Below are 22,517 nucleotides of genomic sequence, written 5' to 3' on the forward strand. Positions count from 1 at the left end.
GGGGCGGGGGTCGACGTCTAACCTTTTCATTGGCAAAGCACCTGAGGGAGGCCCAGCCCTGGGCAGCCGATCGCCCCGGCGATTACAGACTGCACAGCTGCTTTCCTTTTGAATGACCGCAGGCAAAACGGAGCTCCTCTGGGGAGGGATTCCGTGGCCGGCTCCGCTCCGAAGGAAGCCTGGGGTCGCCCGCGGAGAGGGCTGAATAGAAGGACCCAGGCCTCGGAGGGGGGAGGGAACAAAGCTGCAGGTGTGTCCAAGCGCAGACGGGACTCTGTCGAAATCCACCCCCCCCCCACCAAAGAGCTCCAAACACTTATCTGGAGCCTGTCATCTCGCCTCCGGGCTGTGGCCAAGGCCTTGGCGTCGGGGATGTTTACTCTGAGTGAACCAGGCCGTGCCTCCGCTGACGGGGCGCAGAGCCTCCGGATCTGCCCCCTTAATTAGATCCCTTGAGTTCCGAAAACTCGAGCCATCTGGGCAGCCCCCCCCCACCCCCGCAGGGTGCATGGGCCGAGAGATGGTAGTCATTCCTGGAACACCGTGGGCTGAGTCCTCGCCCCGCAAACACACACACACACACACACACACACACACACATACACGCTCGGGGGAGGCTCAGGAGGCTCCGAGGAGCCCCCGGGGCCCGGACGTCGGATGTAGCACATGGAAAGGACACAACACGGTTTTTCCCTATTGTTTCCGTGACCTTCCTATGGTTCCTGCCATCGCCTGCTGCAGCTGGAGGGTGGGCCCGTCCACGCTTGTGGGTACTCCAGAGAGACAGACGGAAGCTAAGGGGAGGCGGACGGAGTTCCCGAGTGGACCAGGAGGAAGTTCTAGGATCAGCAGCTCTGGGGTTCGACTCCTGGTGCCACCACGAACCAGTCGTGTGCATGGCGGCGAGCCCGACCCCCTCTGTGGGTGGCCGTTTCCTCGGCCGTGAGGGGGGATGACAAGTCTCACCCCACGTGGCGGGGGTAACAGGTGACACTGGCACAGCCTGGCTATTTAATCGGCACCTGCGAGCCTGCAGCCCGCCTCCCGCATCTGAAAGGGAAGACAGCCAATGGGACGGGCCACAGGGTCGCCTCGAAGATCCGCGGGACGCACAGAGGGGGTCTTTGCTGTTCTGGGTGTTTCCCCAAGCGCACCCCGCAGCCCCCGGTGCTCCCCAAGCTGCCTTCCATGCACAGGGTGCTGGTTTCGGGTGGCACGAGGGGCTGTGGCACACCGCTGTGGCGGCTTCCGGTCCTCCCACGGACTTTCGGCCACGTCAAGGGCCAGGCCTCAGCTTGGGGTCAGGAGGTCCGCCCCACTCTGCCACCCGAGTCTCCTGCTGAGCGGCGCCACGCAGGGCCAGGGCCCGCCCCCCAGGCAGCGCCCCCACCGAGGCAGACGTGCCCTCTGCTGTGTGTTCATGTGCTCTGCGGAAGGAGCCTCTTGTTTGTGGCCCGTGGTTCTGACTTTTCTGTGTCTGAGAGCGATGGTGGGTTCTTGGAACACCGAGTGTGATAAGACTTAAATAAAACGAAACATTTCTGAAACCCACTGCTGCGTGGACGGACGTGACCACACTGGGCTCCGTGAGAAACGCCAGACTCGGGACAAACCCTGTGTGACCCACTCACAGGAGGTCCCTGGGGGAGTCACAGTCACAGGGACGGAAAGTAGGACGGCCGGGGACCAGGGACCCGGGGAAGGGAGGGAGTCCCAGTTTCATGGGGACAGAGTTTTGGTCTCGAGGCTGGGAAGATGCAGCTCCGCCGTAGACCCCAGGGTGGGAGGGCCTGGGTGTGAGTCCCAGCTTCCCTCGCCCTGAGTGGGGCCTCACCTCACCGGAGTGACCCTGCCTCCCTGAGCCTCGCCTTCCCCCTCTGTACAGTGGGAGCGATGCTGGCACAGCCTGCGGAGTGCGGAGAGCCGGCCGAGCCCGCAGGGAGTGCTGGGTAAGTGCGGGTCAAAGAAACAGGCCCCGAGGGAAAGCTCGGGCGTCCGCCGGTCTCGCCCACGAGCCCGCTGTGGGCAAAGCCTGCGGACTCACGGCGGGATCCCCCCGCACTAGTGCGGGCCGGGCCGGCTCTGACACCCGCGACCCGCCCAGGACCTCCTGGGGGCAGCCCTGGGCAGCTGCCTCCCGTCTCCAGCCAGCCGCTGCCCCCTGCCCATGCCCTCCTCCTCCTCGGCCGTCTGCATGGCACAGCCACTGTGCCCTCTGCTCAGCCTTGCCAGGGACCCTCGGGCCGCTGAAGGACATGTGCTGGGACCCCGTGGAAGCATCTCGAATGCTCATCGATCGGTGAACAGCTGTGGCCACGCCATCCCATGGAAGGTTACGCCGCCGCGGAAAGAAGTGAGGCCCCGACACGTGCCGTGGTGGGGGGTGGACGCCGGGCACGTGATAAATCAGGGAAGAAACAGCGCTGACTGAGAGAGAAGCAGCACACGGAAACCAGAGACTGCATGGGATTGGTTACCTGCGCTGTCTGAACGGACCAATCCGCCGGCAGAAAGCCCATGGGGGGCGGGGCGGGGGCGGGGCCGACCGTGCGGGGGTGGGGTTTCACTCCTGGCCTCCCGAGGGGCTGGGCTACTCCTGCAGGGGGCGTACTGCCAGGGCTGCCGAGGGTGGCTTGGCGACACTGCTCTGTGTGCTGGGTCAGCTGCGGCCTCTGACTGCTCCTGAGCAGCGGCGGGGCGCCGCGGTGACCCTCGGGCTGTTGCTGGTGGCTCGGAGTCAGGGGCCCATTCAGGGTCTCCATGAGGACCTGGCGTCTGAGGAGGCCCTGGTGTCCTTGCCTGGAAAAGCCCATTTGAAACCTGAGCGGCCCCCGGGTGCGACCACCAGGAGCTGCCTTCTCTCCCCCACTTGCCTCCTCCCCGCCTCCCCGGCAGGGAGAACCATTGCCCATGATTATAAGCATTGTGTGGCGGCGTGATGGCTGGGTCCTGTAATGATGGCTGTGGCCTCGGGGGACAGGCAGGCCACCTCCCCGCGCCAGCCCACTTGCCCCTGTCTACTTTCGACATAAACATCTCCCTGGCACACGCAGGCTCTTCCTGACCGCCTGGAGGGGCTCCCTGGAGGGCGGGTGGGGGCCTGGGGGTTCCACCTCCTGCCAGGGCTCTGTCCCTGCTCGGGTCACGTGGGAGCCCCAGCTCGCCCCAGCCTGGCACCCTCCTCACCCGGCCACACGCACCAAAATAGCAGCTGAAACCAATCTTTGCGAAAATGAGCTGGTTCAGGCATTCACTAAAATATCTCTTTAAACTGGATGGCCTGAAGCAGCTGCCGAAACAGCCCCGGTCCACGAGGGCGCTTCTGCGTGGCCGGGGCTCGGCCACGGGGCTCGTCAGGGCCAGGAGACCAAAAGGAAGAAAGATGGCTTCCGTGGGAGGGAACTAGCACCTATGAGTGGCTGTTTAGCATATTTCTGCTAATAATGATGCACTCAACAATGGGCATTGTAAGGCTGGCTACATGTGCAATAGCCCATCTCTGGCCCAAAAAGGTAAACAATAGTGGTTAAAAATAGCCAGGACGTATTTACATTTTTCTCCCCCTGAGCCTTTTCGGTTTATATAGTTCATCATTCCAGGGGTTAGAATTCTAAAATTTTCTCTGTGTATTTACACAGCAGAGCTGTCTCTATGTATCACGCCGGCTATCTGGCCTTTCCAAGAAAAATGAGTTTTGATCTCGATTCCCACACAGCAGCACCGTGGGCTCCGTGGACACGCTGGGGGGGAAACGCACGTGGCCCCGCTCTGCCCTGCTGGGGCGGGAGCCTGGGGCGTCTCGGCAGACCCCTCACAGGTGAGCTCCCTGTGAGGCTAAGGAGAGAGGCGGAGACGCCCCACCTGGAGCCTCCCGAGCTCTTAGCCCAGCCCGGAAGGGGACAAGCGCGAGAGGCGAGGGCAGGTTGCCTCTGTCCCTGACCCCTCAGGAGGAGGGGCACTTGAGTCTCCTCTGTGCACGCAGCACACGGGGGGAGAGGGGGGCAGGGAAGCACGCTCTGGAACAGAGACATTTCTTTGTGGTTTTGCTGCGACCAGGAGTTTCTGCCCAGAGCACTGCCATGGTGCCGGCCCCAGCAGCCCTGGGTGGGTCAGGCTGGCACCCCCCCACAGCCACGAGGCATAGACCCCTCCCGTGTGGACCTGGCCTGTCCCCACGGGGTGGCTGGGTCCGTCTCCACCAGGGGCCAGGCGAAGCTGGTGGCTTGGGGAGTGTTCGCTTGGCAGGTGACTCAGGGGTCCCTGGCGCAGGAGGGCTCCCCGCACCAGCCTGGCTCCTCCTGGTGGTGCAGGAAGTGTGAGGTGACCTTTTGAAATGTCATGCGGGCTGCCCCCATCCCGCCACCGCTGTGCTGTGGTTGAGGAGCGGCTTAATTTAGTGAGCTCTTGCAGGCAGGGCTGCTCAGCACTTACTGAATCTATTTGCGGTGTCCTGGGTGTGCGGCTTGTGCAGACCCGGCGGGGCGGGGTCGGGGGGGCTTCCCTGCAGCTCTCCTCGCCCCCCGCATCTCTGTGACCAGGGCGGACGCTGAATGGCCCAGACCCGGCCTCCTGCACCCAGACCAGGCTGGGTGGTGGCACCTCCCGCCAGCACAGAGCCCGGGCAGGATGTGGTCAGAGGCCCCTGCCTGCGCACCCCCTCGGAGTTTTCTGAGCCTCACTTAACCGGAGCCCTCCTCTCACAGGATTTTTCTCCGGTTTTGGGAGGGGAGGGGGCAGTTCTCTCTTTACTCAGATTCCAAGAGCTTCCCAGGCTGGGGTTCAAGTTCAGGCTGGCACTTGCCCTGTGACCTCCAGTTCTCCTTGCCATGCAGGGGCCTCACCGTCTCCTCCTCCCTGACCAGTTGGGAGAGGGAAGTATTAGGGTCCGGCCGGCTGGGGGAGGGGGCGGGAGCGGGCTCGCTGAAGCTAGGGCCACCCAGGCATCGCCCCACGCTGTGCCTCCCAGGGGCTGGGCTGATACCCCCACCACCTCCCCAGTGGGCGCCCTTCCCTGGGGGCCTATAGGAGGGGCGCTCCGCGCACCGCCGCCCAGGGCCCCGCGGGCCGCCGCGCCTGATAAGACGGTCCGGAGCCGGTGGAGACGCGCCCGCGGAGGGAAGGCGGGGGCGGGCCGGACCCGCGGGCCGTGCGGAGGCTGTTCGTCTCCAGCCTCCCCTGCGCTCGCTCGGTGTCTGGGTCACCGCGGGGGAGTCGGTTTGCGCGGGGCGGGGCGGGGCCAGGGCGGCGTCCGCAGGTAGGCCCCCCGGGGGCGGGAGGCTGGCCCGGGACCCCCAGCCCAAAAAGCCGAGGGGGAGGAGTGGCGCCGAGGTGCGCTAGGGCGACCAAGTTTGGCTCCAGCGAGCGCGCGCGCGGCTTCGCGTCCTGCGTCTAGAGAGGAGGGGGACTGTCCTCTCACCGGCTGCGCTTGGACCCCGGCCCTCGGGGCCCCCCAAGACCAGTCACCCCCTCTCCTGGACCCGGTGCGGCTGGGCGCGCCGGAGCCGGGCAGTGAGCCCAGCCATGCTGGAGAGCGACGTCGGCCTCGAGGGGCTGTCCCCCAAGGAAGACCCCGCGGCCGGTGAGTATCCGGGGCTGTGCGGGAGCGCCGGGGGGGGGGGGGGGGCGGGGGTCGCACCCCTGGGCAGGCGGCTTCCCAAGGACCGAGGGGCGCACGGGGGTGGGAGACAGGGCGCCATCCCCTGGGCAAGGACGTCCCCGCGCTCCTCCTGGGTGAGGAGTGCACTTTGTGGGTCCCAGGTCACTGGGGGCACCCACAAACAGGTAGATGGCAGCCCAACCTCGGGCTGGGGGTGGGCAGCGCGCCCGCCAGGGCCACTGCTGGGGTGCCTGGAGGTTTCCCAGTCCCTGGAGAGCACCCCTCGGCCGCGCTGCGTGCACCGCCGGGTGGATGGAAGGATTTCGGATGTTTTTACAGGCGCTATTAATACACATAACGTTTCCGTGCTGCTTTGGAGATTTGTTTGCGATATAAAGTAACTACTATGACTCGGAGTCATAATGGAAACAGCAGATGAACGGGGTGGGGGGGGTGGAGACAAATGAGGCTGGGACGGGCTGGGGGGGGACTCCCTCGCTTCCTGGGCCTCTCCCTGCCCATAAATCACGACCCTGGATATTTTTGTACCAATAATTTTAAAATAAATGACCCGGGCCATGCTTCCTGGACAATTTCCCCCTCCCAGTTCAGAGGTTATTAAGTAAACCTGTGAGTGGCCGAGCCCGGGACGAGGGGCTGCAGCCGCGCCCCGGTCCTTGAGCGGCCCCGCCGCCGGGTGCCAGGCTGGGACCCCCGTGCCCCTCCATCACAGTGGGCCCCCTCCCCCTGGAGCTGCCCGCTCCAGCCTGGGGAGCCCTCCCATTCATCACTTGTTCTCCCTCTCCCCTCCCCATCCCCCACCCTTTTCTTTTTGGATGCTGGAGGAGAAACTCAGCCCAAGGTCTGTCTCACAAACAGCCCAGGTTGGCTTCTGCCTAGAAGCGCCCCTGTGTACTCATCAGGTTAAAGGGCCCCGGAGGGAGCGCGAGGGTCCCGCCGGCCAGAGGCAGAGGCGAGCGCAGGGCGATGGAGGGCTGGGGGGGGGGGGGGGGCTGGAGAAGCCGGCTAGGGGGCGGGGCCAAAGCGCCCCTCTCATGAGAACTCAAAGTAAGCCGCATCCGAGAGACCACAGCAGCTCGTGTGGTCCTCACGCTCTGCCTGCGGTGGGCCCTGCTTGCCCCCACCCCCATTTAGGGGTGGGGAACCTGAGGTGTGAAGCTGTCACCTGGGGTCAAGCAGCCGACGAGTGGCCAGGGCGGAACTGGAACCCGGGCCCCCTGCTCCTCTGTCCCCTGGGTTGGGGACGGGAGAGCTCCTTCTCCGGACTCTTCCACTCACCTGCTTCATGGGCAGTGACAGCTAGCTGGGTGCCTGACCCTGGGCCCCCTCGGGCCTGAGGACATGGCAAGGGACAATGCAAAGGAGTGGCCCTCGGGAAGCTTTCTTGACCATCAAAAATACCTCATTAAATACCTCTCGCTTGCTGGCTTAGCGGTGTGTCTCATGAAGAACAGTGGAACCGGAACAGGGGGGACCCTACCCAGGGCAGCGCACTCCGGGGGGAGGTGGAGCGGGGGAACAGTGCTCTGCGGAGGGAACAGCCAACGCAAAGCCTGTTACACGGAGTGACTGAAACGTGCTGGGAGGGGGGTGGTCAAGGAGACAGTTTGGGGAGAAGGGGGGACAGGAAGGAGCAGGAGGGACAACCGGATTGGGCCGGCCTCCAGTCACTATGGGGACGTGGGCCGGGTGAGGCAGGAGCCGCTGGGGGGGCTGGAGCAGGGGCGGGCGGGAGCAGCCTCCGGCTGGGGCCGACTCCCGCTGGCCGCCCCGCAGAGGGCAGGCTGCGTGGGGAGGCCAGAGGCTGCCCCCGAGGCTCCGGCCACGTCCAGGTGTGAGACGCTGCACCCACGGGTGTGTGTGTGGGTGGAGGGGGGCGTCAGAGTCTGTGCGTGTGCTGGAAGGCATTGGATGGGGTCCCAGGAGTAAGAGGGGCGTCGGAGACACCACCGAGGTGTCCGGGTGGCACAGGACAAACGGGTTTGGGTGGGGGAGGGGGTGGGGGAGGGGTTGCCTGTCTGATGTCTTGCTTTTTAAAATCCTCACCTGAGGATACACTGAGAGAGAGAGAGATCAGGTGAGAGAGAGACATCCATCGCTGCCTCCTGTACACGCCCCGACGGAGGACCGCACCCCCGGCGTGTGCCCTGATCGGGACCAAACACCCAGCCCTTCGGTTACAGGGCAGCGCTCCCGCCGAAGGAGCCTCCCCGGCTGGGGCTGCATCCCTTTTCAGGGCCGAGTAATACTCCAGTGCACGCAGAGGGCTTATCACTTGCCCACTGGTGGACACGGGAGTGGTGTCCACCTTGGCGGCAGTCCCTGGTGCCACGATGGGCATCGCACACTGGGGTCCCAGCCCCGGGGTTCCGTTCCTTGGGCAGCACACCCAGAGGTGGGCTCGCTGGGTGGTATCTCCAGCTTTCTCGGCGATTGCCAGACTGGGGCCGTGGCTGCGCCGTTTCACATTCCCACGGCCCCGGTTCCCGTGGGTACGAGGGTTCCGGCTTCCCCGAGTCCCAACCCACGCTGGCTATTTTGTGTCTTCACTTAACTGCTGCCGCGCTGGCAGGTGCGAGATGGTACCTCGCTGGGGCTCGGATTGGTCTTTGCCCAGCGACCTGTGACGTTGAGCCTCTGCACGTGCTCATTGGCTGTTTGTGTGTCTCTTCTTCGTACACTGACTCCATTCCTCTGCCCGCTTCTTAAGGGTGGCTTGTCTTTTTGTTGTTGAACTGCGGGAGCTCTTTATATATTGGGGGCATTCACCTCGCCAGTTCTGTGATTTGCAAGCGTGTCCTCGCTCCCTTCAGGGTGCCTCTGCACTCTGGCAGTGGTGTCCTTCGCTGTGCTCACTCGGGGGCGGGGGCGTGGCCTCTGCTGGGCTGGGACCCCCTGAGCAAGCGGTCTCGTCCCGCTGCCGTGGGATGCCCGGTCCCGCTCCACTTGGGCAGACAGAGGGGCGTCCCCTTCCTCGGGCCGGTCACGGTGCCGGGAGCTGGAGGGACAGGCTGGCCACCGTCCTCGCTGCCACGGGTCTGTGGCCGGAGTCGATCTACGACGCTGTGATCTGTGCTGTGGAAGGTTCCTGATGCTGCCTAAGTGCGCTCGGGTGCGGTGGTGGCCAAGTCCATCTGGATGGATCCCCCGGCTCGCCTCCCGGCTGCTGACGTGGGTGCTCAGTGGTCGCCCCCCATCACGCCCGCGGCAGGCCAGGCCTGTGCTCACCGCGTCCATCTCAGCAGCCTCCCTGGAGGGGCTCATTGCTCCCGGCGGAGCACAGCACCCTGCATGGGGTGCAGGCTGGCAGGGGAGGGAGAGGTCGGTGAGCTGGTAGATGGGTGGATAAGTGGATGAATAGATGGGTGGGTGGCACTGTGGCAAGCCCTCTGTGTCCCATCCTCGAATACTCAACAGGTCGGTTGGCACTGTGACGAGCCCCTTTGGACAGATGAGGAGGCCGAGGCCCAGACAGAGCAAGTGACGTGCCCACACGCACAGCTAGGCCACCCTGTCAATCACGAGGGGTGGGTGGGGCCTGCCTGGCTGTGCGGGGGGACCTTGACACTTAGACCACAGGACACTTAGGTGAAGACCCCAACTGGGTCCCCCCCAGAGCCCGCCCTCCTTGTCCTCCCCAGTCCAGCTGCTGCCTCTCCAGCTGCACCCCCCAAGTCTGGGGGGAGGGGCTTCCTGCTGCTGTAGCCCAAGAGCAGGGAGCTGGGTGGCCCAGGAGACCCCTGTCCGATAGGTGGGTCTCCCTCACCATCAGTCACGGCCCTCAGCCGTTTCCGCTGTTTAACGAAGTACCGAACGCCCTCCGGCCCTCAGAATCCCACCTGAAAGTAGTGCTCTCGCAGCCACCAGGTAGACCAGCAACGGGTCAGGAGTGCTGAGCCCTGGCAGGGCCTGGAGCGCAGCCCAGGGGACGCCCTGCTGCCCTCTGGGCCTCTCCCCGAGCCCGGGCTGGGCTCCAGGCTCCTGCACATGACCAACCGGAGCTCCAGGCCCGGACGTCACAGCCCTGCCCGCGGGCCAGAGCTGGGGGCTGCACCCCTGTTTGCCGCTGGGCGTGCTGTGTGCACAGCACCCTTGACACCCAAGGGCTGGCGCTTCCCCTCCACACTCAGCCGGAGGGACTCGTGCCCACACACGGCCTCCAGTGTGTCGTGATGCTTTCATGTGCCGACAGGGCGCTCGCGTGTCCCAGTCTGCACGCCCGTCCGTGTGGGAGCGGGGCTGCTGCTGCCCGCTGCTGGGCGGAGGTGGGTCGCCCATAGCGGTGACTGCGTTGTGTTTCCTGGGCGGCCAATGGCGGGGACTGGAGTGGGCGGGGAGTGCGAGCACCGGGGCCGGGCCGAGGGGCAGAGGCCCCCACGGGCCCTGGGCCCTGGTTCCTGGTTCCTGCGTGCATGCTCTGCAGGTGGTCCACGCTGGAGTCTGTCTGGAGTGTTCCGTTTCCAGTCCCAGCCGTGTGTTCTGTCGGGGGGCCCAGGTCCCTCCCGCCGCCGTGCCTGCAGAAGTCATTACGCTGTGCGCTGTGGCTACTCCCCATTCTCTCTGCACCCCCACCTTCCGCCCTGCGCCTGGCCCCGGTGGGATGCCAGTTCCTGCGCGTTTCCCAAATCTGCCCGCGGCTCCCCGTGCCTGTCACCTCACCGTTGCCTCCACCCTGGCCGTCCTCGCCCCCCTCCCCTCCCCCCGGGCCTGCAGGGGGGCTCGCTGCCTCTCGGATTCCCTTCTCGCTCAGCGTCCCCCACGGGGGCTTGGGAACCCCTTTCTCCGGGCTCTCGGAGGGCTCCTGGGCGGGGCACGCGCCGCTGGGTCTCAGTCACGTGCCCTGCGAGAAAGACGCGGTGCAAAGTGGAAGCCCCTTCCCGGTGGACGTTAGTGCGGTATTGCGGGGAGTCCGCCCGCTGTGTGGGCAGGTGGGCGGGTGGGTGGATCTCCGCGTAATGATTTTGTGCAATAGATAATCTTCCTCTATGAATAAATGAATTGACATGTGTCTTCACGCTGACGGATCTGGGGCCACGTTATCACACAAGGAGCTCTTCACCCCTCATGACCCGTGTTAGAATTCAGCCGGCGGGTTTTCTGGGTTTCCCGCCTGGCGTCTGCCTCCGCGGCGGCCTGAGAGGGCGGTGCAGGCTGTCTCCCGCAAGCACCCCCTCCCCCAGGAGCCCGTCGGGGTGAGCAGGGCGTGCTCCCCACCGGTTACAGCCAGACGACGGTCACTGTTGTCACTCTGTTTCTGGTCGAATGAACCTTCCCCTTCAGAACGGCCTCGGGTCTGCAGGACCATCGCAAAGACCGCCCAGAACGTTCCCAAACAGCCCACAGCAGGTGCCCGCTGCCGTAACATGGCGCACCCGTGGCGGACGTGGTCACGACCTGTGGCAGACATGGACACGTCAGCACTAACTCAAGTCCGTCCTCCATGCACGTTTCCTTGACTTTCACCTGAGGTCCTGTCTGTCCGGGACCCCCTCCGGGACCCACACTGCACTCAGTGGGCCCCCGTCTCCTGCGGCGCCCCTGGGCCATGGCAGGTTCTGACGGCCTGTGAGGACCGGGACAGTTTGGAGGGCCCTGCAGCGCTTTTGTGGAATGTCCTTACCTGGACCTTTTTGTCGCCATTGGCCTGAGGCGGTGGGTGTGGGGGAGCCCAGGGGTGGGGAGGGGCCCCTCGCGTCAGGGTGCACGCTCCCCGCGCCACTCGCCCTGTGACGGCCGCCCCCGCTCGCCGGGCCGAGGCGCGCTGGTCTCTCCTCTGACCGCTGGCGTTTGCAGTTCTGCGGATGTATTAATGGGCCATAGAAGGTTTTAGATCGGAGCCATCAATTTACGAAGCCGTCCTGGACTGAATATGCTGAGTTACCACCCCACGCGGGCTCTTCGTTAACGAATATTGTAACATCAGCATCCGTGCGGCGATAAATTAAACAATCCCGGACAAGGAGCACGACTGTGCGACTCCCGCCCGGCCCGCGTTCCAGGGCGGTCAGAAGCGCCCAGCGGGGCGATGGGTTAAAGCTCGGCCTCGACCGACCGCCTCACGGACACACGCAGCTCTCCAGCTTTTCCTTCAAAGGGGGCTCTTCGAACCCTGGCCATTGATTTTCATACTCGTCCGTCAGAACAGGTGCTTTTCTGCCATTAAAGGGGCCGATGAAAGGCCTGTCTTTCCTTCAGAGACCCCCCCCCCCCCAGTTTGAGAAAGCCAGGGCCAGCCTCCAGGGAACAGGTGGAGCCCGGGGCTCAGAGAGGTTGAGTGCTGTCCCTGAGGCCACACAGCAGCGTGGTGGCAGATGGTGCTAGAGCTCACAGGCGTTCACTCCGAGCCCGGTGCTGCCTCCCCTCCTCCCCACTCTAGCGAGGGGGCTCATGTGTGACGACAGCCCCCCGGGGCAGTCCCTTCGGAAGGCTACCCTGGACGCCACCCTTTAAGATCAGTCCAGTGACACCTGTTTCCTGCCGCCTGTCTCTCCCACTGAAGCTGAAGTTCCGCCTTAGAGGGCGTTGGTGCGGAAAATGTGCAAAGCTCCTGGAGGCTGGGGTCCCGGGGAGTGGATGGTGCCCGCGTGCTCGGAGGCGTGAGGCCCTGAGACCTGAGTGGGGAACAACGGGCTCACGGCCGTCCACCGGGCTCCCTGGGAGGGCCGGTGCACTCACCGCCATCCTGCTCTCGAGGGAGGGAGCAGCCGTGGTAATTGAACTTGTAGGGGGCCGCTGTCCCCTTGCAGAAAGTGGGGGTGGGCCCCAGGGAGCACACCTAGGCTGCTTCACACTCTACGCTGAACTCTGGTTTTAAAGTAATACTCAGCTTTCTAACCTGGCTGCTGTGACTCAGTGGATTTAGTGTGGGCCTGTGAACCAAAAGGCCGCTGGTTCGATTCCCGGTCAGGACACATGCCTGGGTTGTGGGCTAGGTCCCTGGTAGGGGGTGCATGAGAGGCAACCACACATGGATGTTTCTCTCCCTCTCTTTCTCCCTCCCTCCCCCTCTCTCTAAAAATGAATAAATAAAATATGTATTAAAAAACAAAAGTAAATATCGCCTAGCTTTGTCCTCCCATCTCCCAGGTAAAGGAGGACAGTCCACTTATGTATGTGGGTAACATATAAGAAAATTGCATAATTGAACATTGGGCTGAAAGAAAAAATGAAGAAAGTGAAGGACAGAGCCAGAGAGAAGGCGGGAGTGAGCCCAGGCCCCTGGCAGGCGGCACTCACCTGGGCTCCCCTGGCCACACCCCCAGCACCCCCAGACGGCAGCCACCGGGACGTTGCTCAGAGACCTTCCCGGGGCCCTGCACCCGCCGGGAGCGCCCGTCAGCCACGCTCCTCTCCTGGTCACTCTGAGCAGGCTTCGTGGCTGACAGCAGAGCGCCCGGCCCCTCAGTGCTCCGCTCCGTCGGTGACACAGACGCGTGCGGCTGTGGCCCCCGCACCCCAGTGACACGTAACTTCCTGTCACCCCCAGAAAGTGGCCTCATGCCCTCCCCCACCTCCCCTCACACCCCCAATCCTGGAACAGCCCTGCCTCTTCTAACGTCACCCACGTAAGCTCCTCCTACGTGACCGGTCCAAGTCCAGCTTCTGGTGTCCAGCCTGGCAGTTTGTGCACCCAGGAGTGGGTTTGTTGCTGAGCGTGTCCCGTGGCGTGGATGCATCGCCATGTGTGTGCCCCGTGGCATGGATGGACCATAGTCAGTGTGCCCCGTGGTATACATGTACCGTCATCCGTGTGTCTGTCCTTCCAGAAAGACCACTTGTCTCCCGTTTGGCGCTGTGATGGACGCTGTGAGGACCAAAGCTTTTACTGGACATAAGTTTAAAGAATCGTGTGTGTTGATTGGTGGGAGAGAAGAGACACACGGACGTGCTGCCCACCGAGTTTTGCCTCCCTTGGTTCCTGAGTGCGCCCCGACTGGGGAGGGGCTCCACAGCCCCGGGGTGTCGGGCCGACGCTGCAGCCAGCTGAGCGCCCCGGCCAGGGCTGACCTAGGTTTTCATTTTTCCGATAAATGCCAGTGACTGGAATCGTGAGTCAGAGGATAGAACTGTGTTTATCTACTTAAGAAACTGCCCAAGTGCTCCCCCCGCCCCGCCCCCGAAGCAGTGTCTGAGAACGTAACTGGACTTTTGTGTCCTGCACTAATTTCCTCGCACCCCCCCCCCCCCGCCCCTCCCCACCTCGGCCAGGTGAACGCCAGAGGGTCAAGGACTGTGCTCAGCCAGGTCTGCCGAAGGGAGGGAGCTCCTGCCCTGCAGCTCTTCCCTGCTAATGGGCCCCGCCCCCCCCCCCCCCCCCCGGCCCCCTGGCCCCAGGGCGAAAGTGGAGCTGGAGAGAGGGCTGTCCCACGGTCCACCAGGCACGGCCTGGGAGTGTCTGATAACCGTGCGGAGGGTTTCCCCCAGGAGACAGGGGCAGGGTAGCCCAGTCCTCCTCCTCCTCCTCGGCCAGGCCTGGCCGGCATTGTCCAGTCCTGAAAGGCTCTGAGCACCGAGAGCCCTCGGGGGACTGCCTGGGGGAAGGCTTTTGTAACTGGAACTACAGGGAGGCTACCGGTTTGGGGGTGGGAGATGAGAGCCGGTGCACAGCTCTGCAGAACGGGTCAGAGGGGGGACGTGTCCCTAGATAAGCCCCCTTTCTGTCCATAATTAGCTGGAACTTTCATTTGTGCGTTTGGGCCCCAGGCTGAGGAGGAAAATGGAACGTGTCACCTGCTTCTGCCGGGAGCTTATCAGCCGCGCATTCCCGAGAGAGGCGGCTTCCCGTGAGTGCAAACCCGTGTCGGGTCCTCAGAACGCTGTTGAGTGAAGGGCCCCGATAAGCACATGAAAAGGCCCCTGGCTCCGGCCCTCGGGACGTGTGGAGTGAAGCCACTCAGGACAGCCGACCGGTGGCCTTGGCGATCGCCGGGCTGCGGCCACCTCAGGGCCCCTCCTTGGAAAAGCCACCACGGGTGGATCCCCCACTGGAACCACACAGTGGCTCACCCGCAGACCTGTGGGCACTCCTGGCAGCGTGGCCCCCCGGGGGCCCGCCCTGGACGCTCTCAGGATGCCCACATGCACGAGGGTGGACGCGTGCGTGGCCCCATCCCGCCACGGCTCGTCCCACGGCCACGGGGCTGAATCCTCCGCCGCAGCTCCCAACGTGGGGGGAGAATCACAAAGGCTGTGACGAGGAAGGGGGCCAGGGCGCGGGCTGTGTTTCCGTGGCACGCGGAGACGGGCCCAGGGCGTGCGGAGACGGGCTCAGGGCGTGCGGAGACGGGAACCCGGACCGTGGCGTCCCTCTGGGGCAAGCAAGGGGCGCCTGGGGGCCGGCACTGGTGTGTGTAGAAAGCACAGTGAGCCGTCTGGGACAGGCCTTTAAGAAGCGAGGAGAGGGCAGTGCCAGGAGCCACCCCCCCTCTGAGCCACGCAAGGCAGCTCTGGAGGGCAGCGTCCTTGCGGCCCGAGGCCCCCGTGGAGTTGGCGTGGCTGTGTGTGAGGGTGTCCCCGGCTCGGCCCACCCCTGTGGAGCTCAGCCCACCCCAGCGGCTGCGGAAGGGTGACAGGCCGTGATGGGGCCATTGGCACACAAGCCCCGCAGCCCCCAGGACCTGTCCTATGGCAGGGCCGTGGTCAGGACCTGCCCGCCGTGGCTGCCACCGGCCTGGGAAGGCCAGGCCTGCTCCGCCCGCGTCTGGCGCACCGTCGGCTTATGCGTTCTGAGCCGAGTGCCCGTGAACTAAGAACCCCGTGCCAGTGGGAGGTGAGGGGACTGTGCCAGGTCCTCCAGGGGACGGACACGGGAGTGTGAGACGGGCGAGCCCGCCGTGCAGAGTGTCCTGTGGTCTTGCACCGTGTGACAAAGCACCTCAGAGCCTAGTGGCTTTGATGAGTACGTGGTGTCACCTCCGTGTCTCCCCGTGGGCTGGAGGCTCAGGACCGGCCTCGCCCAGCCAGCCTGGCTAGCTGTGGTCAGGGCGTCAGCTTGGGCGTGTGGGGTGGGGGTCCCCCTGCACAGGGCTGCGGGGCTGTCCCCACAGTGGGACAACTGGCACCCCTGGAGGCAGTGGCCTGGGAAAGTGAGAGGGGGCGGACATGCACGGTCCCCCATCACCTCTAACCCACTCAGAAGCTGCCACTGAGCCCAGGCCCTGCGAGGAGAGGCACTCAGGCCCCACTGCGGGACAGAGGGATCTCAGAGAACTTGGGACAGCGTTTAAAACCGCCAACACCGAGTGCAGGGACCGCAGTGTCCTGAGGGCTCCATACGGCTTAGATTCTGTGACTGACCTCGGGATGGAACCAACTGCCCCCTGAGAACTGAGGGGACCCATGGAATGTGGCTTCTGCTGGTCGGCCTGTCCTGGGAGGCCCGACGTCCTGGGCGTCGGCCAGCTGTCCCCACGCGGGACCTCACACTCCTGCTCCTCCGACCAGGGCACGCCCAGGGCCCGGGGGGCAAATCCACAGCCCACACTCAGCCCCTCCCCCACCCACTCCGAGGTGACTGTAGGGCCACTGGGGTCGGGGCGAGGGCAGCGGCACACGGACGGGTGAGCCCTAAACCGGGTGAGGGCCCCGGTGGCCGGTTCCGCCCAAGCACCTGGCCACGCTTGCCGAGGACCGGGTGACTCGGGGGGATGGCGGAGCGGCGGGGCGCGTCCGTGTGCGGAGTCCCCGTGGCACCGGGAACGGCAGCGAATCAGTTCAGTTAAGTAGGTCAGGGGGCGGGAGCCACGGCACAGTTTCCCGTCACCGCGTGACAGACACCCCGGCCCGTGGTGGCTTCCGACAACAACCGTTTCTCACTGCTCGGTGCGCTGTGGGTCCTCAGGTGGGGGGCGGGGGGGGGGCCCTGCCGGGGCTCCCTCCCGCCCCCTCAGTCAGCGGCGGCTCAGCCGGGCTGGCCGGTGGAGGGTGGCCACAGGGTCCCAGACAAGCCGAGGTGGGCCGGGACAACAGGGGCGGCGGGGTGCCTCCCCTCCCAGCAGGCAGCCTGGCCCGGGCTGGTTCTCGGGCAGAGCCGGGGTCCAGGATGGGGGGGTGCACAGGCCTGTCCCTGTTCCCCATTCTGCTGGCCGAACCAAGCCACGGGCAGCCGAACCCGAGGGGCCAAAGCAGCGCGGGCCGGGAGCCGTGCGGCGGGACCGGACGGGTGTGGACACCGGCGGCGCCCGAGGGGGAGCCGGGCCTCTCCGCACACCACCGCACTCGCGGCCTCCGTGGCCTGCCGCTGGAAAGACCTCCGCTAGAACTCAGCGTCTCCACTGAGAACTCTTAAAAAACAAAAACAAAAACAAAAAGGACGCCTTGGTAACAGAATTAAAGCATCCACTCCAAGCCAAGAGGCATGCCCACCACCCTGCACGGTGACAGGGAGAAGTGGACTCCTTTACGTCGGGGGCATGCCGAGGAGGCTGTGACCAGCTCCGTTACTGGTTCTAGAAAGTTCTAGAGTGTTCTGTGGGACAAGTCATCATGGTGGCTCGTGAAGGAGGGCACTGAAGTGATCACCAATCACCGGTGGAACGGCGGCCTCCCCCCGGGAATTGGGGGCCTCTGTCCGTGCGCAGGGGGCAGGGCGGGAAAGCCGGGCTGGTGGTGGCTCTTCCAAGGCCACGTGCGTTTCAAAACTGTCGGAGTTAAAACGGGGGAAGAGCCAGCTCACCGAGGCAGGAGGGAAACAGAAATAGTCCAGGCGTAAGCTTGAGAGAAGTGGGTCTCCGTGGAGAGCGAGGGCAGACTCTGAAGTGCCGTCCCCACGGCGGCTCAGGACGGCTGGGGGTCGCCGGATCTGACCCCGCCCCTGACGCTCGTGCGTGTGCCCTTCGCACGGGCCACCTCCTCACTCGCTCACTCGTCAGCCACGGAACCCGGCGAGGGGGCGCCTTGCCGCTCCTCCCCCGCTCACGGAGCAGGAAACTGCCGGGGTCGCTCGGTCAGGGGGTGGTGAGCCCAGGGTCCGCCTCCCCGCAGCGGGACCACAGGCACGGCTGCGCTCCGGGTCCCCTCGCAGAGGGCGGCGGGGACAGTGACACGCGGGACGCTGTGCAGCACCCTCTGTCCTCGGGGCTCGCGACCACGGGCTCCTCCCTCACTCTGTCTTGTTTTGTTCTGTTCTGTTCTGTTTTACTTACTTAGTTTTTAGAGAGAGGGGGAGGGAGGGAGAGAGAGGGTGGGACACATTGACTCGAGAGAGAAACGTCGATCGGCTGCCTCTTGCTCACCCCCCACCAGGGACCTGACCCCCAACCCAGGCATGTGTCCTGACCGGGAATTGAACCGGTGACCTTTCGCTGTGTGGGACGATGCCCGGCCCCCCGGGCCGCTCCAGCCAGGGTTCCGTTCCTCTGCCTTTAACAGTCACCACGGAGCCACGGCCCCGGCTTCTTTAGACTCAGCGATCTGCCTTCCAGCGCCACGGGGAGAGGTTGGCCACGGGGGCCCCACGGGAGGCTGACCCCTACCAGCACGTCTGTGACTCGCCTTGCACTGGGGGATCGGAGCTGGCGGCAGAAATCCCCGCCACGGTGCGTTAGGATTGTTGCTACTGGTTACGGAGCATCTCCTTTGCGTCCAGAACTTTATTACGGGCATATTTTCTCGTTTACTCCTCACAGTGTTCCTGAGGGGAGCCTCTCAGGACCCTCATTCGACACAGCAACTGTGGCTCAGAGAGGCTGAGTAAGCGGGCCACGGCCACACAGCTCATACTGATAAGTCGGAGCAGGAGGCTTTTCCCGGCCAGGTTCAGGGTCGGGAAGGACCCCTCTATGGTGCTTCAGATGTCCGAGGGAACAGAGGCCCGGTGGCCTGTGGTCCCGGGTTACGCTAGAAGCTTCTGTGAGACCGTCCACGGGCTGGAGACCCCCACGTCTCCATGCCACCAGCCAAACACGGCTTCACTGTCGATCCTCAGAGGTGTATTTTTAGGGTGAGGTGGGCTGTGTTTATTTTTTGATAAATAGCAAAAATGAAGTTTCTATAAATACAGCCACGGCTCCCTCCCCCGCTTTTTTACTTCCTGTGCACGATTCACAAGTCCGTCGGCCAATCAGAGGCATCTGCCGGCTCCCAAGAATTCAGAGTGGAAAGTTCCCGTGAGTCACGGGCAGGGGCCGGCTGCATCTTTCAGGAGCGTGTGTCCGCCTGAGCGCCACGGGGAGCTCGGTTCAGAGGCAGCCCCCGTCCGGTCCCGTCCTGCACTTCCATCCTTTTTAATGACAGTTACTGAAGGGGTAACTATCCGAGTGAGGACCGTGTGTCTCTCAACGGAAAGCCGTCCGTGTGTTAGAAAATGGGGAACAGTTGTCGACCAAGTGACAAGTCTGTTTCCACGTTGCCGTCTGCAAACGAGTTTGTGTCCATGCGGGGTCCCGGAGCACAGGCCTCTGAGTCTCTGGGCCACCCCAGAGCGGACCCCCTCCCCGTGCCACGCACCCGAGCCCCCCCGACCCCTCAGCCGTTGAAGCCCACCCGCAAACTTCCAGCAAACGTTGGTGGGGCATGTGCAGTAGCTCTTGGCTGCCCCTGCCACTAACGAAGGAACCAAAGATGCTTTGGAGACTGCAGGGCCATGGAGCGAGCCCTGGTCCCTACCTGGCCTCGTTCACCTGTCCCCTGAGCCGCACCATCTCTACCTGCAGGCTCACTCACCACCTGTGCACCTAGTCCGGCACATACAGGTGTTCTGGGGGTTCGAATCCAACCCAACACCCTCACTTTCTCCCAGCCGAGCATGTGTCCCAGTCGGGTCACCCAAACCTCACCTGACCCCAGCCTAGGACTTGCCAAGCCCAGGCACGGCCTGTGCCGGGCTCTGCCCATGTCCACACACCGCCTCGGACTTCGACCCGGCATGCATCTCGCTCCCCTCCCCCAGCTCTGCTCCCTGTCCCCGCCCCCAGGCACCACCCTTTCCAACAAACTGGGGTCCTCCCTCCAAAGAGCCTGGAGCTCGCTCTTTTTATCAGGGTAAAAAGCACATAACCTCACCCGGACCGTCTGTACCATTTGCAGTGTGTAGGGGTCCTGCGAGCCGTGTGCATGCCACGGTGCAGGGGTCTCTGGGGCGTTTGCCCCTTGCAGACTGACACTCTGTTCCCCCCAGAACAGCCCCTCTTCCCCCGCCCCCACCCACCCCCAGCTCCAGCACTACCCTCCTCCTCTTCGTTTCCACAGTTCGTCCACTTCGGGTCCCCCCGTGAGTGGGGTCGTACAGGAGGTCCACCCATGCTGAGCAGGGGTCAGAGCGCCCTCCCATGTTAAGGCTGAGCGACCGTCCATCGGGTGGATGGGCCACGTGGCCTTCATTCATTCACCTGTGGATAGACTCATGGAGAGATGCATGGCTGGCGTCCCCTTCCTGGCTACCGTGAATGATGATGCAATGACCTCGGGCATGCAGGCCTCTCCTCAGGACTCTGCTGCCGGTTTTTTGGACATGTGACCCCACCCGTGGGGTCACTGGCCGGTGCAGTGGCTCTCTCTTATTTTTTAAAAATTTTATTTATTTATTTTTAGAGAGGGAAGGGAGGGAGATAGAGAGAGAGAGAAATATCAATGTGCAGTTGCTGGGGGGCCGTGGCCTGCAACCCAGGCATGTACCCTGACTGGGAATTGAACCTGTGATGCCTGGTTCACAGCCCGCACTCAATCCACTGAGCTACACCAGCCTGGGCTCGCTCTAATTTTCTGAGCGGCCTCCATACTGTCTTCCCCAGTGGCTGTGCCACGTTACAGTCCCACCAGCGGCGCCCAAGGTGCCAGCCACCCCACGCCCTCGCCGACACCGCTCTTTTCCGGTCTTTTCGCCGCAGCTGTGGTGGGGCGTGGGAGGCCATCCCTCGTGCGGCTTCGGTTTGCGTCTCCCCGACGATGACCAGTGTGGAGTGTCTTTCGTCCGCGTGTTGGCCGTTTGAACCTCTTCTGGGGAGAGGTGCCTGTTCAAGGCCTTTGCCCGCTGTTTAATCCGATTCTTTGGATTTTCTCTCCTCAGCTCAATGCTGAGCTTGAGGAGGTTTTGAAATACAACCTGCACGTCGAGGCCCTGCGTGTCGCAGAAGCGGGCTGCAGGCACTTCCTTCCTCCCGCGCAGGCGGCCTGGTCCCCGGCAGCCGGCTCCCTCCGACGCACGGGGGGCCTCAAGTCTGACGCCGTCCCACCCGGTGTGGCTTTGCTTCTGCGGCCTGTGTGTGCTGCCCTTTGCCTCAGGAAACTGTCCCCAGATCCTATGGCGTGAAGCTTTTCCCTGTTTTCTTGTTGGCGTTTTATAGCTTCGAGTCTGACGTGTAAGTCTGGGATCCCTTTGGAGTGGATTTTCACACGTGGGGTGAGGTCAGGGCCCGGGGTCCCCCGTTTGCATGGGGACCTGTAGGTCTCCAGTCTGTTTGCTGACAAGACCCCCTGTTACCTGCTGAATGGTCCGGGCAACCCTTGCCAAAGGCCACTTTACCGTATATACAAGGGTTATTTCTGGGCGCTCTGTTCTGTCGCAAAGCCTGGGTGTCCCTGTGCGCCTCTACCACGCGGCTGACGGGCAGCTGGCTCGTCCTGAAAGCTGCGGTGTTCGCCTGCGTCGTAGGCAGCAGGCGCCTTCACCTGCTCCCTCCATCCCCCCAACTCAGAACCAAGCAGGCGCCCCTCGGGCTCAGTGTCCGTCGATGGCCACGGAGACCTTACAGAAGGGGCCTGAGCCCATCCCCAGTGCCGTCCTGCATGCACGCTGTCCTGGCCCCTGTCTGCAGTGGAGTGTCTCCCAGCCTTCCCTCCCCCGGGAGCAGGGACACCGCCTCCAGGAAGCTCACCTGGATGCAGCACGAAGCACCCCACATCCCGCCCATCTTCGTGAGGGGCCGTCAGGGAGTGGACGTCAGGGAGTGGATGGGGGAGCCCGGCCCGGCCACAGGGTCCCCAGTGAGTCATAGCCGCATTCCACAGGCGATTCGCCACGGGCCCGGGCACCCAGACAGTCCCCCCCGGAGCCAGACACCACAGGCCTTTCCCACGCGTGCCCCAGACGTCTGGGAATGGTGACGTCAGCCTGGCAGGCGGTATTGTTTCCTTCTCTGAGTCCCCAGCAGAATGTATGCCAGCTGGGGACCACAGGCACAGCCGAGCGGCTCCCCTGTGTCACCGAGACTGAGGGATGGCCCGCGCGGGCCCGCTGAGTGGGGAGGGTCTGTGTTTGCCAGACCCCTCGGGGCGGTGGCGTCATCCCCTGGTCTCCAGCCGCCCCGGACGTGGGTGCGTGGGCCACGGCTCCTTCTCAGGGGCCGGCGCAGCTCTGCCAGAAGGGCCGTGAGAAAAATCTTTGCAGACAACAGGGGAGCTCTGGGAGGCCGCATCGAGGGAAGTGGCAGAGCCCGAGGTGGGGACGGCGGGGGCCAGCTCTGCCACCCTCTCGCGTGACTGGCAGTTGCTCCGTCCCAGCACTCGGCCCCTGAAGCACGAGGTGGGGCCGGGGGTCCCCTCATGGAGGCTGGTGCTGACTCTCAGGGAAGGTGCTGACCCCACAGACCCATGCTTTTGTGACCACTCTGCCCCCGGAGCCCAGAACTCCCTGGCCCGCTCACTCGCCGCCTTCCGGAAGGACAGCGGGACCGTGGGCTCTGTCCCCGCAGGCTCCAGCCAGGGGCCAGTTCCCCTGAGCCGTCCCAGCCTCCTGGGAGCGTTGCATTTCGGGTCCTCCTCTCCCTGACGGGGAAATGTGCGGCTTTGCTGGGGCTGCTGTACCAACACCCCCCAGACGGCCGAGTGAGCCACAGATGCCGACCCCGTCCTGGAGGCAGGAGTCCCAGAACCAGGCGACCCAGATCCTAGTTCCACCCAAGGCCTCTCCCCTGGGTGTGCAGACGCTTGTCCCCGTCCTGTGTCCCCCCATGGCTGTGACCGT

The 22,517-nt window shown here is 64.2% G+C and overlaps 1 protein-coding gene across 6 annotated transcripts in view; it reads left to right on the forward strand.

The window, feature by feature from the left end:
- Positions 1-5,325: 5,325 nt before the first annotated feature.
- Positions 5,326-22,517, forward strand: part of ANO1 (anoctamin 1) — a 140,044-nt gene continuing 122,852 nt past the window's right edge. For 3 of the 6 annotated variants that reach the window (XM_036029818.1, XM_036029819.1, XM_036029822.1), the window contains exon 1: positions 5,330-5,578. In XM_036029818.1, the coding sequence (XP_035885711.1) occupies positions 5,521-5,578 (58 nt within the window). In that variant the 5' untranslated portion in view covers positions 5,330-5,520. Of the gene's footprint in view, positions 5,579-22,517 lie in introns of all 6 variants that reach the window. The other 3 variants (XM_036029815.1, XM_036029814.1, XM_036029816.1) reach the window with 3 other exon arrangements.

The sequence above is a fragment of the Phyllostomus discolor genome, chromosome 6 (assembly GCF_004126475.2).
Source record: "Phyllostomus discolor isolate MPI-MPIP mPhyDis1 chromosome 6, mPhyDis1.pri.v3, whole genome shotgun sequence".
Classification (NCBI taxonomy): Eukaryota; Metazoa; Chordata; class Mammalia; order Chiroptera; family Phyllostomidae; genus Phyllostomus; species Phyllostomus discolor.